This window comes from Zosterops lateralis, assembly GCF_965231275.1.
Source record: "Zosterops lateralis genome assembly, chromosome: 1".
NCBI classification, from domain to species: Eukaryota; Metazoa; Chordata; class Aves; order Passeriformes; family Zosteropidae; genus Zosterops; species Zosterops lateralis.
The window spans coordinates 28,960,606-28,975,242 of record NC_139762.1 but is presented as its reverse complement, the minus strand read 5'-3'; the positions used below and the strand labels follow the sequence as shown (position 1 = coordinate 28,975,242).

Sequence of the window (14,637 nt, the reverse complement as noted above, 5' to 3'; positions counted from 1 at the left end):
ATTTCCTCCTGCAAATTTAACTTAGTGAAGGATGGCACTATAAGGACTTGCTGGCAATCCTTTCTTTATAGACATTATTGAGGGTGCAGGTCAGTAGGGACCTCCTTTAAAATTCCTTCTCTTTTCAGTGCAGTTACTTTTCATAGGGGTCTCCTATGTATTATTTAAAAAGCTCTACAGCCCAGTAATGCTATCTTGATTAAGTTTATCCTTCACAAACTTAGAGTTTTAAAGCACATTTAAAGATGAAAATTATCATCTCCTATATTAAGTCCTAATAAGCTCAGTAACACTTTGAGACTGTAAACATAACTAGATTTCTTCTACATCATATTTTCCTCTTTGTTAAGTAATATTGATGCTACTTCACTCAGAAATCTACCAAATTGATTTGATTTACCTGATTTAACAGATTCTTGTCGCTCAGTTTCATTAGCATCCTTCCCAATCCAGATGAAGACCTGCAAAGAGAGGAAAGACAAAACACCCCTGGTGTTATAAGGATGTTGTGTACAGCTGGTAAAGTACAAAACAGTTGATTCCTCTAGGAGAAAGAACATACGCCATGAAAAGACAGCAGAGATACAGAGCTCTCACAAACCACAACTGATGATTTTTCTCCCTTGTGAGAAAGTACAGTTAATGCCCTTTGAAATCTCATTGCTCTCTATGACACTGGAAGGCCAGACCTTTATTCATTCTGATGAAAGGATCTCTAATTACCTTTTCCATAGATGTCTTTTACACTTTTACAAGGAAATTGCTCTTTGGGTGCAGGTAGTAATACTGTCTCTAGTTTGAGCTCTGTGTGCACATCAACATTTGTGTCCTGTGATATATGCTACCCTGGATGACTGCTAGATAGCCAACTGAAAAAAAGCCAACAACCAGAGCCTTGATCTGCAATCTCCCCCAACCCCTTTTTTTTTTCACTCCAGGATTTGCTTGGAAACCAGCTACATGTAGTTCCAAGACTTCTTATCTGAAGTCAGTATGACCCAACTACTTTCCATCCAGCTCTTCCGCACCACCCGCCATCATTCCTTTTCACATGAACTATGAACATTCCTTCTTATTTCCAAAAACCTCAGCCTTTGTTCCTTAAGGGTTAGGCTGAAGAAGACAAATAGGGCGTGGGCCTTCTCCTTCCCTCCAAGATGAGAGGAAGGGTAGAGAGAATATACTGTGAGAAACAGATGTGTTCTCTAAATCTGTAGTGAGTTTGCCTGTCATTCAAAAAGCTCTCCACATTTTCAGTTTGCAGTGAACTGGGCAGTGATGGAGATTATTTCTGTCACCCTCCATTCACTTTCTAGTATGAAGAAAATTTTTGTAAGGGTCTATCTAGTGTTGGTTGCTTTCTCTACTAGGACTTTTTCTAGGCGGCTCCTGCTACAAGGATTTAGTGGATTCTCAACACATTTACTGCAGTAATTTTTTTTAAATTAATGAATTTTTGTGATAAAGTCAAGAACACTATTGAGAGCCTTTCCAGAACACTGCTGGGCCTTATACTCTTGCAGCTGTCATTGGTTTAAATAAGTGCCTGCCATGGTCTCACATTATGCTTGGAAATTCAGTTGCATGTGTGACCATCAGCACATCATTTAGCTCAAAAAGTATAGCTATACCTATTATATATAGGTATAATTTAAACAAAACAAAACTGCTTCCATTCTGTCAAGATGATTGTTCCTCCCATCTTACAAACTAAGTGATTAAGAATAAATTATCTTTGTTATCACAAAAAGCGCTGGTCAAGTACACAGCTAACCTGCTCCCAAGCATCCAGCAACATGACATCATCTTCAGCCAAATCATCCTGAGTGAATTCTCCTGGGACCTCTTCAATCTAGAAAAGATAATACGTATTGAAGGCTTTTTTTAGTTTTTAATGATTTATCAAGACATACAATTTTGCAAAGACCTAACCAATTTTTATAATGTTAAGTGCAGAGGCCAATGAACAATTCTTTTGGCTCCTAAAGGATCAAACCCTAAACTGATTTGATGAATACATTAAGGGTGTTTCTCTGAAATGAAACAAATCACATAATAGCATGTCCTATAAAAGCAGCTCTTGGTTTTTCCCAGTTGGTAAGATATCCCCAGGAGAGGCAAAGATCTACAGTATAAATGTTGACTACTGTTAAGCTGGGACTAAGGTCTGCCAGAAGAAGGAGACAGGGAAATTTGAACCTTGGACCAACCAAGCTGATATCAGCTGATACTTTCATGCAGCTTACATTAATGAATGTAAAGGAAAAGAAACTGCTTTGGTTTGCAGTGGGTGAGCTCAGGGATGAAATACACACCCAACCAAGCTTCCCAGTCACTCAACAATGGGACATTACAATTGACTAAGCCACTGAGGATTAGTCTCCAAAGAAAAAGCAGACTGCTTGTTTCTTCCAAGGATGTGCAGGAAGATAGAAAGACAGTTTAATATTACTCTGTATGAGAAGGAGAGATAATAAGATAGCTAATAGCTGCTACTTTTAAAGGATTGTCAAGGGTTTGGCTATGTGTGGCCATGTAGGAGTGCTAAAGGGATGATAAGCAGATGGTGAAAAAGATATTCCCTTTCCCTGCCCTGTTTTACCGTGGCCAGAAGGACAGAGTGGTCTCACTTGCCTCTTCTGGGACCTCTAATGGTCATGATTCAGTTACTAGAGATATGCTACAGGAAAGAGGGGGTTTCACAGAATTTGAAGGGAATTTAAAATAAAAAGTAAGTCCATAGCTCCCAGCAGACTACTGCAGAAAGTTTAGTTCCTTTTACTGTATTTCCCAGGAGTACTTTAAAAGCTTGTTAGAAGAATACACTTTCCTACTCTCATAAGATTTTAAAGTCCTTATTAAAGGATCCTATTTGTTTTATCCCCCTCCAAATGATTGGGCTGTGCCTTAAGGAGACTGCCAGCTATGTCCCCTGCCTAAAAATGAGTGTGTCCTTGCCAACTGGTGACACAGCATTGCCCTCCCAGAATATGGTAAGTAATTAAGCCTGAATCACAGACTTAATACCCAGTGCATAGCTCTGGGTATTTCTGCCACTGAAGTAGGTCTTCCTACTTCCTTGAGCACAAGCCAATACCTTAAAGGCATAATTACACATCTTAAATCTCTAGGGAAAATTTCAGACTGCTATTGGGATTTTTGGCAAGCAAGCATTTCTTTTCCTTGCCACCACTGTCAAACACATAAGGGGCAAGGCACTGACCTGTTCTTTCTCAGCAAATTGATAGCAATCTGGTGATGCTCTGCAAGAATTAAATTGCTTTTGACTGGGCAAATGACTTATCTTTTTGCATCTGCAAGTCTCTATTTCCAGGCTGGAGCAGGCTCTGAATGCAAACTTCTGCAGTATTAATTTTCTGTTCATCCATCACATTTGGATAGTTTAAAGCATCAAATGCCCCTCTCTAGTTTTTGCCAAATTTGGCTAACTAAGCCAGATCCCCAAATTCATTTAATGACCACGATTTTCAAGGCAAAATATACCAGAAACTATATAATTAAACAGAAAGTATTCATCATATACTCACAATAAATCTGCCTGTCTTATTAGAACAACCATACAAGCGAGGGGGATGATCTTCAGCCTTTGCCAAGAGTTGTGATGAAGTCTGGTAATTTTTTTTACCTCCAAGTGCTTTCCAGAATTCCTCTAAAATACATAACATATAATTTATTCACCAACTGATTTAACATTTGATAGTTTAGCTTGTTAGATAGTGTTTCAGAAATCCCCAAACAATCTCTTTGCTGTCTCAAGATGAATTCATTTTCTTACAGTACTTCCTGCAGTTTATCAAAATACCGATACCAAAAGAATAGGTAGAATTAGAAAGAATAGATAGAATTATGGATGTTTCTATGATATGAGAGATGTTTTTTCATTTTTATGATAGGAAGAATCATAGAATTATAGAATGGCCTGGGTTGGATGGGACCTTAAAGATAATCTAGTTCCAATGCCCCTGCCATGGGCAGCGACACCTTTCAGTACACCAGGTTGCACAGAGCTCCATCCAACTTCCTCCTTAAACACTTCCAGAGATGAGGCATCCATCACTTCTCTGGGTAACCTGTTCCATTCTCAGCACCCTCACAGTAAGAATTTTTCCTAATATCTAATCTAAACATACTGTCTCCATGCAGTGCTGTGTATTCTCAGGTGTCTATTAGCAGCTAGGTAGCCTCATACAAACCTGGTTCCTGGCCTTCATTAATCTTAGCAGTCTGGCATTTGAGAACATTAGCAATGTATTGAGCTCCTTGTTCCTCTTCTTTACTTGCTCCTTTTCCTACCCATGTGTAGCCAGAGTTGTTTGGCAGTTTCAGAACAAAGACATCATTAGAGTTGAGTGACACTGCATCAACATCAACCTAAATTAAAAAGGAAATAGTTTTATTCTTCCAATCTTCAAATAATGTAATTACTATTTTGCATGTTTATATAAAATGTGTAGACATGTTATTCTGCTATGTTTTTGGTCTTCAGTTCTTCCCTAGTTTTGTATTGATACAAATTAGAGAAGGATTTAAGACAGGGAACTGACTTGCAGGGCAAAACTGAGGACTGTTTGTAGTAGGAAAGACCATCCCATAGGGGTTGTTGACTTCTTGTCTATTCTTTGTCAACTGACTGTTCACTATGAGTATTCTTACAGTTCCTCTGAACGATGTAGCCTGATTCCAGCCAGCTACAGCATATTCTCTTTGGTTTATGGGACAGGTTCATCAAATAGAGCAGTAGATTGGATTTGGAGTTCTGTGTTCCTACCAGATATGACTGCCCAACAAGATTAGTCAGAGGAGCTCATGGCAGCTCCATCATTTCCCACCTGGAATGGCTGGTTTACTTAGCAGGTGACCTTACCTCTGCAATCCTAGTAATGGCTGCTAGGTTCCTGCGGATTTGGAAGAGTCGTGTTGGTGGAGCAGGTTTCTGACCTTCCTTCCTGGACGTCCCATTCTTGTAGACTATAAGTGGTTTGTTTTTGAACAAGCTCAGTAAATGTGCAGGCTCTTTGCCTTGACTGACTCGGATCTGTACGTATGTAAAGAAATGCAATAAAAGAAACAAAAGGACATAACTGGTTATTTTTGGTCTTTGCTGAACAGCTTAGGGGATCTTAGCTAACAATGCTAAGTATGTTAGCAAAAATGAGAAATGGCAAGCTGAAAATATCTAAAAGCATAGTTCCAGACATACAGAGTTAGAACATTTGTGAGATTTTTTTTGTCAATCACGGTGACACAAAGACAAGATTCAAACTTCTAACACAGTATTTAGCTGATTCAAATGGCTGCTATCTACTGTAATAAAAAATCGCTGATTTTCAAAAGAACTGTCATTTCATAGTGTTTTGTAGAATGATTTAATCCTCCTGAAAAACTGTCTTGGAAGTTTAGGTGCCCTATATTTAAGCAGAAGAGAATGGCTGTTCACTGTATTCATTATTTCTATAGGTATTTTATCTGCAAGAGATTGAAAAAGAGTAGAATAAATTTCTCATCCAGAGGATAACATGGATGATGAAAATGAACTTCCATTACAGATGTAAAAGGTGCTATTGCCATCTAAAAAAACCACCATACTACACTATGAAAAATGACTATTTTTAGGTTAATGTATGATAAAAGTTATTTGTAGGCAACCATTTATAACAGTATATATATATATAAAACAGGTTCTTTATAACAGTACCATTGGCCAAGGTACAGGGATTCAACTCCCTGCCTTTCATTCCCAGAAAGAATGGGGAAAAAAGGGAATGAGACATGTTGTGTAGGCAGCAGAGTAGGAGAAGTGGAGAGACCTCAGTGAGGCCTGGGGCAGCTCTGAGCTGGGGTCCCCAGAGGAACAGCTGCAACATGTGCTTTTACTTATTTCACAGGTAGACAGACTGCTACAGCTGCCATGTAAGGATAACCTAGGACACATATACCTGTAAGGGACAAACCACAACAGGATATTAAAAATGGGAAAAAAGCCCTCAAACCACAAAAAACCATCAAAAACCAACAACTCAAATAAACTCAAAAAACCCGTATCACCCAAACGGCGCAGTGAAACATACCCTTGCAAGCTCATCGTTTTAATAGTAATTTGTACTGTCGTGCCATCTAGTGACCACATAGAATAGCACACTTAAAGCTTTCAAATAATGCTGACAGAGATGTTAGGCACAGGTAATATATTCTATCTGTTTGCATAAAAATGCACATACATATGTACATATATATACACATATGGATATGTACACATATATTCCTAAACTCATTGCAGGCTGAAAGTACTTTTAAGTATCACGTCTACTTCAGTGAAATGGATCTCCTTCAGCTTTAATAAAAAGACTTTTTAAGCACCCTACTATTGCAGTTGTAATATTGTTAATAGTAGTAATATTGTTATTACTTTAAGATTAGCATTAGCCTTAGGTATCAGGCAAGACTACATTGTGCTGGACATGGTCCAAATATAAAGCACATGTTGGGAATATTTCAAGCAGTAATTATCTAAATGGGTTCTAATCCTTCCTTAATAATTTCAATCAGAAATCAAAACTGATTAGTGGCTACAACTATGGACTGCCATGTGAATTAACTGTACCTTGGTGGGTGGGGGAAGCCTTTTGCTTTTGTAATTAAGAAATGGGAAACACAGAATTATCTCCTGCTGCCTAGAAAATCTCTGCTTGTCCCTTGTCATCTTACAGCTTGAGCTTTTCTGTGAAAAGAGACCTCTCAGGTCTTCACCTACCCACCACTTCTCAGTAGTGATATAAGGAGAGCACACACAGTCAAGCTAAGGACTAGCTTATCTACTCACACCCTTTAGTTGCCAGTGTCCTGTGCCTTGTTTTGCACACCCCATTTCTGCACATGCGGATGTGTGTCCTGCTTTCATGGAGCTGCAAGACTATGGGATGGGAAAACCCCAGTTATGTTCCTCACTGAGGCAAGGAAGTCAGACCCTGTTGCACAATTCCAGCAGGTTTTCCTCTTCTGTCTTTCATGTGACTTTCAAGTTCTCCCAGTTTTGGCCCTCTAAAAGTCAGATGTCTTGTCTGAGCTAAATATCACAACTTCCTCCATAATCAAAAGAAGACAGGGGAGCTCCATAGGGCTATTGACTTGTCACACTCCTGTTTGGAGTGAGTTGCTCTGGGACAGTCTTATCATTCAGTCTCCACTGGCTATGCACAGGGTCTGTAAGTCTTGGCAGGACTGAAACTTAATTTTAAAACAGCGGAAATCAAAGGAAGGAAAAGGCAGTTTTAGGTTCTGTCATATCTGTGTTCTTTTGGACAACTTCTGGCATACAACTACTTCAACTTCTGGCATACAGAAAGGAGGATTCAAATGGGCAATCTCTGGCAACTTTAACAGGATCCTATGGTGCTTGGCTTGATACATACCTGAGCAACTGGCATTTCCAGTCTTTAAATGCTAGTTCCTCCTTTCAATTCTCATCAAAATTTGCATATAACACAATCTCTGTTGGATATTATCCAAAAGACACTAACCTGCACAGCCTGATCATTTAATGACCGATCCAGCTGAACAGTCAGAAATGCAGATGCAGTCAGTTCATCTTTTGTAGCATGGGCTCCTTGCCTGAGGAAGACAAAGAGAAAGACAATGGTTAAATTTAGCTTCAAAGTAACCCAGAGTTTGTGTTGTATGACAAACTCACAGTGAACGATCTTACATTTACATATGTTCTACTCAAAAGGACATAAAGTCAACATAAAATAATATCCACATGCTGCAGGTCTGTGCAAAGGAAACCAAACATACCATGTATAGATTATCTGCCCTCCACGGTAAGTGTAGAGGATAATGTAACAGTCACCCCCATAGAACTGTCCATATGTCTCAGGTCCCACAGGAACTCGGCCACCGCTTTCCACACGCCAGATCTGGGGAAACAGGGAAATCACTGCAGATTGCTGAACTTCATCCTGAGACTCTTCACAAAATATTTTACTACCTTATCCCTTGAGTGTCCTTTCTTTTCCCAAGTGTTACTGAATAGAAACAGGAAGGAATCTTCATGAGGTAGGTAAATACACCCTGTGCCCACTGAAGTAATGACAACCATCAACAAGGGACTGCAATACTTTCTCTTGATGCTTTATTGCCACACAAGCACTTCACAATGCTATGCTGAACTTTCTTAACACCTTAAGGTGACAATATGACATGGCACAACATTATGATCCATCATAAAATTAAAATGCCATTTTGGAGAGGCACAGTGCAGTCAGATAATGTGGTGTTAGTCAGGTTTCTTCCTATTTCATTCACTACAGCCCAGTTCAGCTAACAACTGGCTGCTCAAGCCTATGGACCATCCCAAGTGTGAGGTCAGAAACCTGGAGAATACACCAATGAGACTGTAGGTATTCATCCCTTCTTTTTCTTCCAGAAGCCCAACATGCAATCTGCATTGAACAGGCCATGTTGACACAATGCCATGCCAGCCCTGTGTAGTCCAAAGATAGTCCTGAAGTCGGATATGGAAAGGTCTAGAAAGACTGTACAGTCATCTTTTTCTCTCCAAATCCAGGCTACCTGAGGGAGACAAGCACACGTCTTCCCATTCCAGATTTCAAGCTGATATGAGCTTGAAGTTTTTCCTTTAGATTAAGAATCATATTTAAAGTAAATATTTACAAGGTATTGTGTAGAAGGGGTAATATTTCTGGTGTTTAACTTCTCTTGATGACTGGCACATCTTTCATAAGCACCAAAAACCACAGTCCAGCATACAGTGGATATTCACCTTCTACCTCAAAGTATCTTTTGTCATGCTAGAAATAACACTTCCACTAATATAGTGCTAATCTAAACAACAGTATAATAATTGAAACACAGAGAAGCAGTTTAGCCCATTACAAGTAGCAGAATACATTAGTTAGATAAGATAAAATTTATTGCAACATGAAAATTACCTCTACTTTCCCTGAACCATCATCTACCATGTTATGCTGGGCAGCCATTTGTGGAGACTCATGTAACTTGGTAGCATCAAATTCAATCTGCTCAATTTTAGCCACTCTCTCTGTGACATATACTTTGCCAAAGCCATCGCTTTGATCTTTATCCTTCCAGTCTTTGAAAAACTGCTTGAACATTGGCGTTTCACCTCCTTCAGGAAGGACTTGAATCTGAAATGAAGGAAGACAGATGAAACAGAGGAAAACAGAATTGACACTGTTACTCAAACAAAAACTTTTCTAGATTGTATGTGAAATATTGCCCTTAAAAATATTTTTTTCTGCTGACTTAAAAACAATGTCTTTAACAGAGCTCAAGCTCTCCTGGTATCACCTCCATAAATAGATCGCACCTGTGTGTTGGCAGGATAATTCATCTGCTGTATGAATTGTTCAGCATTCTTCATGGCAGCTTTTCTCTCTTGAGGGTTAGCATTTTTGCCTGATTAAAACAGAAGGATAACAGTACATGGGAAAGGGCAATAAACTTACAGAACCTTCAAAAACAAGTAGTCCTTGAGACCTCTTTGACATTGCTTTTCCCTCAGTCTTGAACAAACACAAATGCTGGACGTAGCATGAGCAAGAAGATTCACATGAAGTTGAATGGCCAAAACAGTACTTTGGTAGCTTTGAAAACAATTAATTTAAAGGAAAGAAAAAAAAAAAAAAAAAAAACCAGAAAGAGAGAAAAAAGCGGGCTTGCTTTTTTTTTTTTTTTTTTTACTTAGTATTTCTACAAAAATAAAAACCTGCTTGGCTCAAGGTACCCTAGGTCTTTTCTCCTACTCTGCCTTTGCTGGGCTGCAATATGGTCAATAAAGCTGAACTGCCTCCACTTCTTCAGGCAGTGCAAAAGAGTAAAAGAAACTCCTGTTTTGTCTGGGTGGGCTTTGCAATTTATCCATTTCTCTATCCACTGCTGCTTGCTCAGCCTTGCTCAGTGTTACGTACCTCTGGAAGTCTCTGTGGGATTGACACTGTCTACAGGGTCTGTGTCCCAGCAGGTTGCAGTGACTACATTCCAAAGACCTCACAGTCTAATCAGATGCTCTGGTAAGGTATTCATTTGTATCCCATTTTTCATGAGACCATTACCGAAGTAATTCACACTTCTCAGCTTAAGTGGCCCGAAGATTTCCAGCAGAGATGATAGCTGCAGTCTCTCATGCAAGGGTGAGACTCACAGTCTAATGAGGGTTTCCCACACATTATTTTTACTGGCAGCAGCAAAGTGAGGACACAAAAGAACATGCAGTCAAAGAACCTAAATCATAGTTTATTTTATGCCTGACCCTATTGGCTTGGTTGTTCTAGGAGCTGTCATATAGAGTGACAGCTGGGAATCAGGGGGGCAGACACACCATAGGCCATCTGAGCACAATGCTCCCCAAACGTTTTAAGGGATGTTTCCCTAATTGTAAATAAAGTTTTCAAGCAAAATGCTTACAACACTTTCTGGGCTGACCTGAGAGACTTGACAAATGCATCAAGTAATTATTTGGTATTGCACGTGGTAAAACAAAATAAAAATGTACAGCACTACAGCAATCCAGCGATAAGGTGTCAAGGACCTAATTCCACAGTAGTACTATTCTTCTCCAGGGAAACGTTCAGGCAAAGCAATTGCCAACTGATGATACCCCAGAGAAATATTTGCAAGAAAAAAAAAGAGAGATCAAAGTATTTGCAAGCTTATGCTTTTAGTCTAGGCCCTGGGCACACACCTTTCAGTTTCACACCTCTGTGGAGATGCCTACCCAAATGGAATGTTCAGTGTCCAGATTTTGTCCCAGAAGACAGGGATTTGATGACAACATACAGAACTCATAGAATTATTTATGTTTGCTTTGTACTTTCCATTTAGATAAGCATTTAATCACCCCAGCTTACAGATACCTCAAAAAGAGGGTCCTTAGATAAGACTCAATCTTGAAATCCTTACACAAGTGAGTAATCCTTGTCCGCAGACTGTACCAGGGAAGAGCTGTGTGCATGGTAGTGTTCAGCCAGTGTTAAATTCTTGCTGGTGTCCCAAGGGCATTGTGTCAACTCCTCAAGTTGACAACTCCTCACTACACTCTGTGTTGTGTCTGCATTTGCAATACAAGTGACCTCTTACCTTTCCACACAAAGATCCTCTTGGCAGCACCATTGTCCAAAATGAAGCACTCCTCAGACAAAAGCATAGCCATAGAGAAGGGGTTTTCCTCTGCTACCACGGACACCTTCATGGATCCACTGGCATCTGACACCTAAGAAAATAGTGATTTCAAATCTACATCAGCTCTGGCTTTTAAAGACAAATTAATCTGCTCATTAAATTAGTATAAAAATCGGGTACCATTCCTATATAACTGTTATATGAAATTTGTGTACTGCTGGGAAGTTAGGCTAAAGATTATTATTTTTTGTTTCATTTCATTTTACATCCAACAGAGGGAGATGTAGTGTTAATTTTAGAGAGTTTGTTGGATCCTTATCTCACAGCTTAAAAGAAATCCATTTCTCTTCTAACTAGTATAGTCCCTGCTGCCAAGTAACTCACACACAGCCAAAGGTACATGTACTTGCTGAACAGTAGCATTTGGAACCATAATAAAATAATCCTACACTGACACTAACAGGTGAAATGCCTACATTTATAATCTGCTGTTCTTTAACTGGAAACTCTAATGTAAGACCTGTTGTAGAATCTGCTTCATGACCTCTACCAATACTGTAAGTTCATATGTAGACCCTTAAAACCTTTTAAAAATTACTCCTGTATAGCTGAAAAGACCAGTTATTACTAGTGAAAATAGATTATTACTACCATAATTACTTTTCTATCAATCTTTATTTCCTTTCATAATTAAATATTAATTTTAAACACACCATTATATCTTGTATTTTATATTATGGAAGTACAAAGGGGAAATTACTACTGCACACAACAAATAAAAACCAACCATTATACCTACTTTGAGGGCTCACCATAGACCTGTCTCCTGCCTTTGACACTCACTTGTTTATACTGCAACCCATTTAAATCTAGCTAACATACTCTGTTAGCAGGACCTGTGTACTTACACTAATTTATCAGATATCCACAGAAATCTCAGTGTTCTTAGGATTCAAAAATTCACTTTCCCTTCTCTAGTTATGTTTTACTTCAACTACATGCAGGCCTTGTTTTGTTTTCCATTTTTGTTCCCTTAATCCTCTGCTATGAAGAGAAATATGCACCAGATTTTTGGCATGAAAGGAATGATTAATGTGAACTAAACACAACACAGACAACTATGACTACAAGTGGCTTTGTAACAATGACCATCTTGTACAGGTTTGTAAACCCCACGTACACCTATGGGTAGTGGAAAATCATGTAAGAGGCAAGGAAAGAAGAGAGGTGGCTCTGTCCTGTGGTCTGTGGGGTGCAGGAGCTGCAGAGGGAGTGACTCATCCCCTCTCACACCTCACAGCAGCTTCCAAGTTATTGCAAATGGCACTTATAGGGTCACATACATGGGGATCCAGTAGCACTCCACACTGTCAGAGTTGCCACTTGTTAGCCAAATCCTCCTTGTTAAGTGATGATGGAGAAAGGAATAAAGTTGTAGATATATAAAATATAATGTACATGTCCATCTTTTAAACTCTGCTAAGAATAACTAAGTCATATATGACTACTAGAAATCTCTCTGTTAAAATTAAGAAGACAGGATGATTTAAGAGCAGTTAATTCTTCTTTGACCTGCACTGTGTGGTTCATAGACCATGCTTAACCTGTTTCCTGAGTGAACACAAATGTGATCCATTTTTTTCCCCTCAAATTACCTGGAATATCTTGATTGACACCCTTTGATAAACTTGTCTGTTGGCTGCAAATAAACTAAAATAAGAGCAGTTCTGTAAATGAAGCCAGAACTCCATATATGAGGAAGGAATGAATAAAAGCATGACTACTGTTGAGCATACCTAATTAAAATTAATTAAATTAATAAATAACTTACCATATATAGTTTAGCACTTCTCCTGTTTGTGATATCAGCCAGCTCATCGTCATCTTCACGACCCTCAGGAAGCTCTGGCTTGTTCCCTAAAACCTGTATAAGAGAATAACAAATTCAATGCAGAGAGAGAGTAGATGCTGTAGTACAAATATCTGTACACTACTGTATTGTCACAGTAGCAAATAATTGGGATCATCTTTATATAGAAAACAATCTAAAACTGAACTCAGAGCTGAAACAAATATAGACATAATTTTTAAAAACTGTGGCAGATCCCCAGCAACTTTATACCTTTCATGATGTCTTTTCCACAGGTCAATTTGCTGGTTGTCTATATGCTACAAAATATGCATAGAAAGGCGTATGTGATCCTATTCTATGTATGTGTTTACCTGTCTGTCTTCCTTTTTTCTTCCCAGTAACTTCTGAACTGTTGTCAAGCACATCTTACAATTCTTGGAATGACATTACTCTTTAAATGTTTAACAATAGTAAAATTAAAACTGACAAAATGAAATATATTAGTTGAAATTATAAAGTAATTAACAATATAAAATACCAGATTATGAGTTCATTAATCTTAAAAGTTACAGATTCTTAGTCCCATTCTGAGGGGAAAAATTGAGCTAGGGTCTTGAAAATAATTTATGGTATGAGTGAAACATTTTCTTGCTCTACCACTAGAATATCAATTTTAACACTGCAGTAGTTTTACACCATGGGCAATATTACAACAACTATCACTACAAGAAATTTACAGAGGTTCATCAAGAATATGTTAGGTCAGGCAGTCATTATTAAGTCCTAGTTACCCCTTCTTGATGATCTTTCCTTAATGATTGATATATGTGGAGGGATCCAAAAGTTATACACAGAATATTATGGATTCCTATGAAATTATGTCCTAGAGTGAGGGTAGAAATTGATATGTTGGAGAGAATAAATATTAACATAAAGTACAAGGGCAGTCCCAGTCTTTCTATGAACTTGTGCATTATCTGTATAACATGCTGTGCAATATAACATGGAGTCACAGGCAAAAGCCTTGTAAATATTTGATAACAGGGAAGCCAAACAAAGTATACAGCTGCAAACAATTTGGAAAGAAAAACAATACAGAATAGATATTTAATAGAAATCTGCCATCTGTGGAGTTTTCTCACCTGGTAAAATCAGTAAAATAGTAAAGTAAAATAAAATAAAATAGCCTTTTCAAGTGCGATGCAGTTTAAGCTAGAAAATTTTATCTGCGACTCATTGAAGACAAGAAAGCAATGTCTTGTTTAATAAAGCTGTTACCCATAGCTTTTCAGTAGCTACTCATTGGCATTTCCAGAATTTACACTGGATGGCTGCAGGTTTACTGCTCTATAGGCCAAGTAGGGCTCCATGTCCACAACAGAGTGCCATCGTGCTGGTGAACGGCCAGAACAGTGGGCATATGCAGTTTATTGGCACCAGGTTTCTAAAATGTTTCCCTTCCTACCTGTCTTTGTAATGCCAGGGTCACAAAATTGCCAAATAACAGGCATACATCTTTACCTGAACAGACACTGAAGAAGTTTGAGGGTTTTAAAACACTTGACTTTCAGTAACCAATAAGTGGGTAAAAGAGTCTTGTTAATAAA

The 14,637-nt window shown here is 38.5% G+C and overlaps 1 protein-coding gene across 1 annotated transcript in view; it reads right to left on the bottom strand.

Annotated features, from left to right (window-relative positions):
• SCIN (scinderin) overlaps positions 1 to 14,637 on the bottom strand; it is a 48,245-nt gene that overhangs the window by 2,269 nt on the left and 31,339 nt on the right. Inside the window, exons 5-15 of the mRNA XM_083866662.1 lie at positions 13,010 to 13,102; positions 11,137 to 11,269; positions 9,368 to 9,456; positions 8,970 to 9,185; positions 7,813 to 7,934; positions 7,539 to 7,629; positions 4,886 to 5,056; positions 4,215 to 4,392; positions 3,549 to 3,670; positions 1,775 to 1,852; positions 401 to 461 (exon numbers count right to left, since the gene is read on the bottom strand). Of these exons, the coding sequence (XP_083722788.1) occupies positions 401 to 461; positions 1,775 to 1,852; positions 3,549 to 3,670; positions 4,215 to 4,392; positions 4,886 to 5,056; positions 7,539 to 7,629; positions 7,813 to 7,934; positions 8,970 to 9,185; positions 9,368 to 9,456; positions 11,137 to 11,269; positions 13,010 to 13,102 (1,354 nt within the window). The remainder of the gene's footprint in view (positions 1 to 400; positions 462 to 1,774; positions 1,853 to 3,548; positions 3,671 to 4,214; positions 4,393 to 4,885; positions 5,057 to 7,538; positions 7,630 to 7,812; positions 7,935 to 8,969; positions 9,186 to 9,367; positions 9,457 to 11,136; positions 11,270 to 13,009; positions 13,103 to 14,637) is intronic.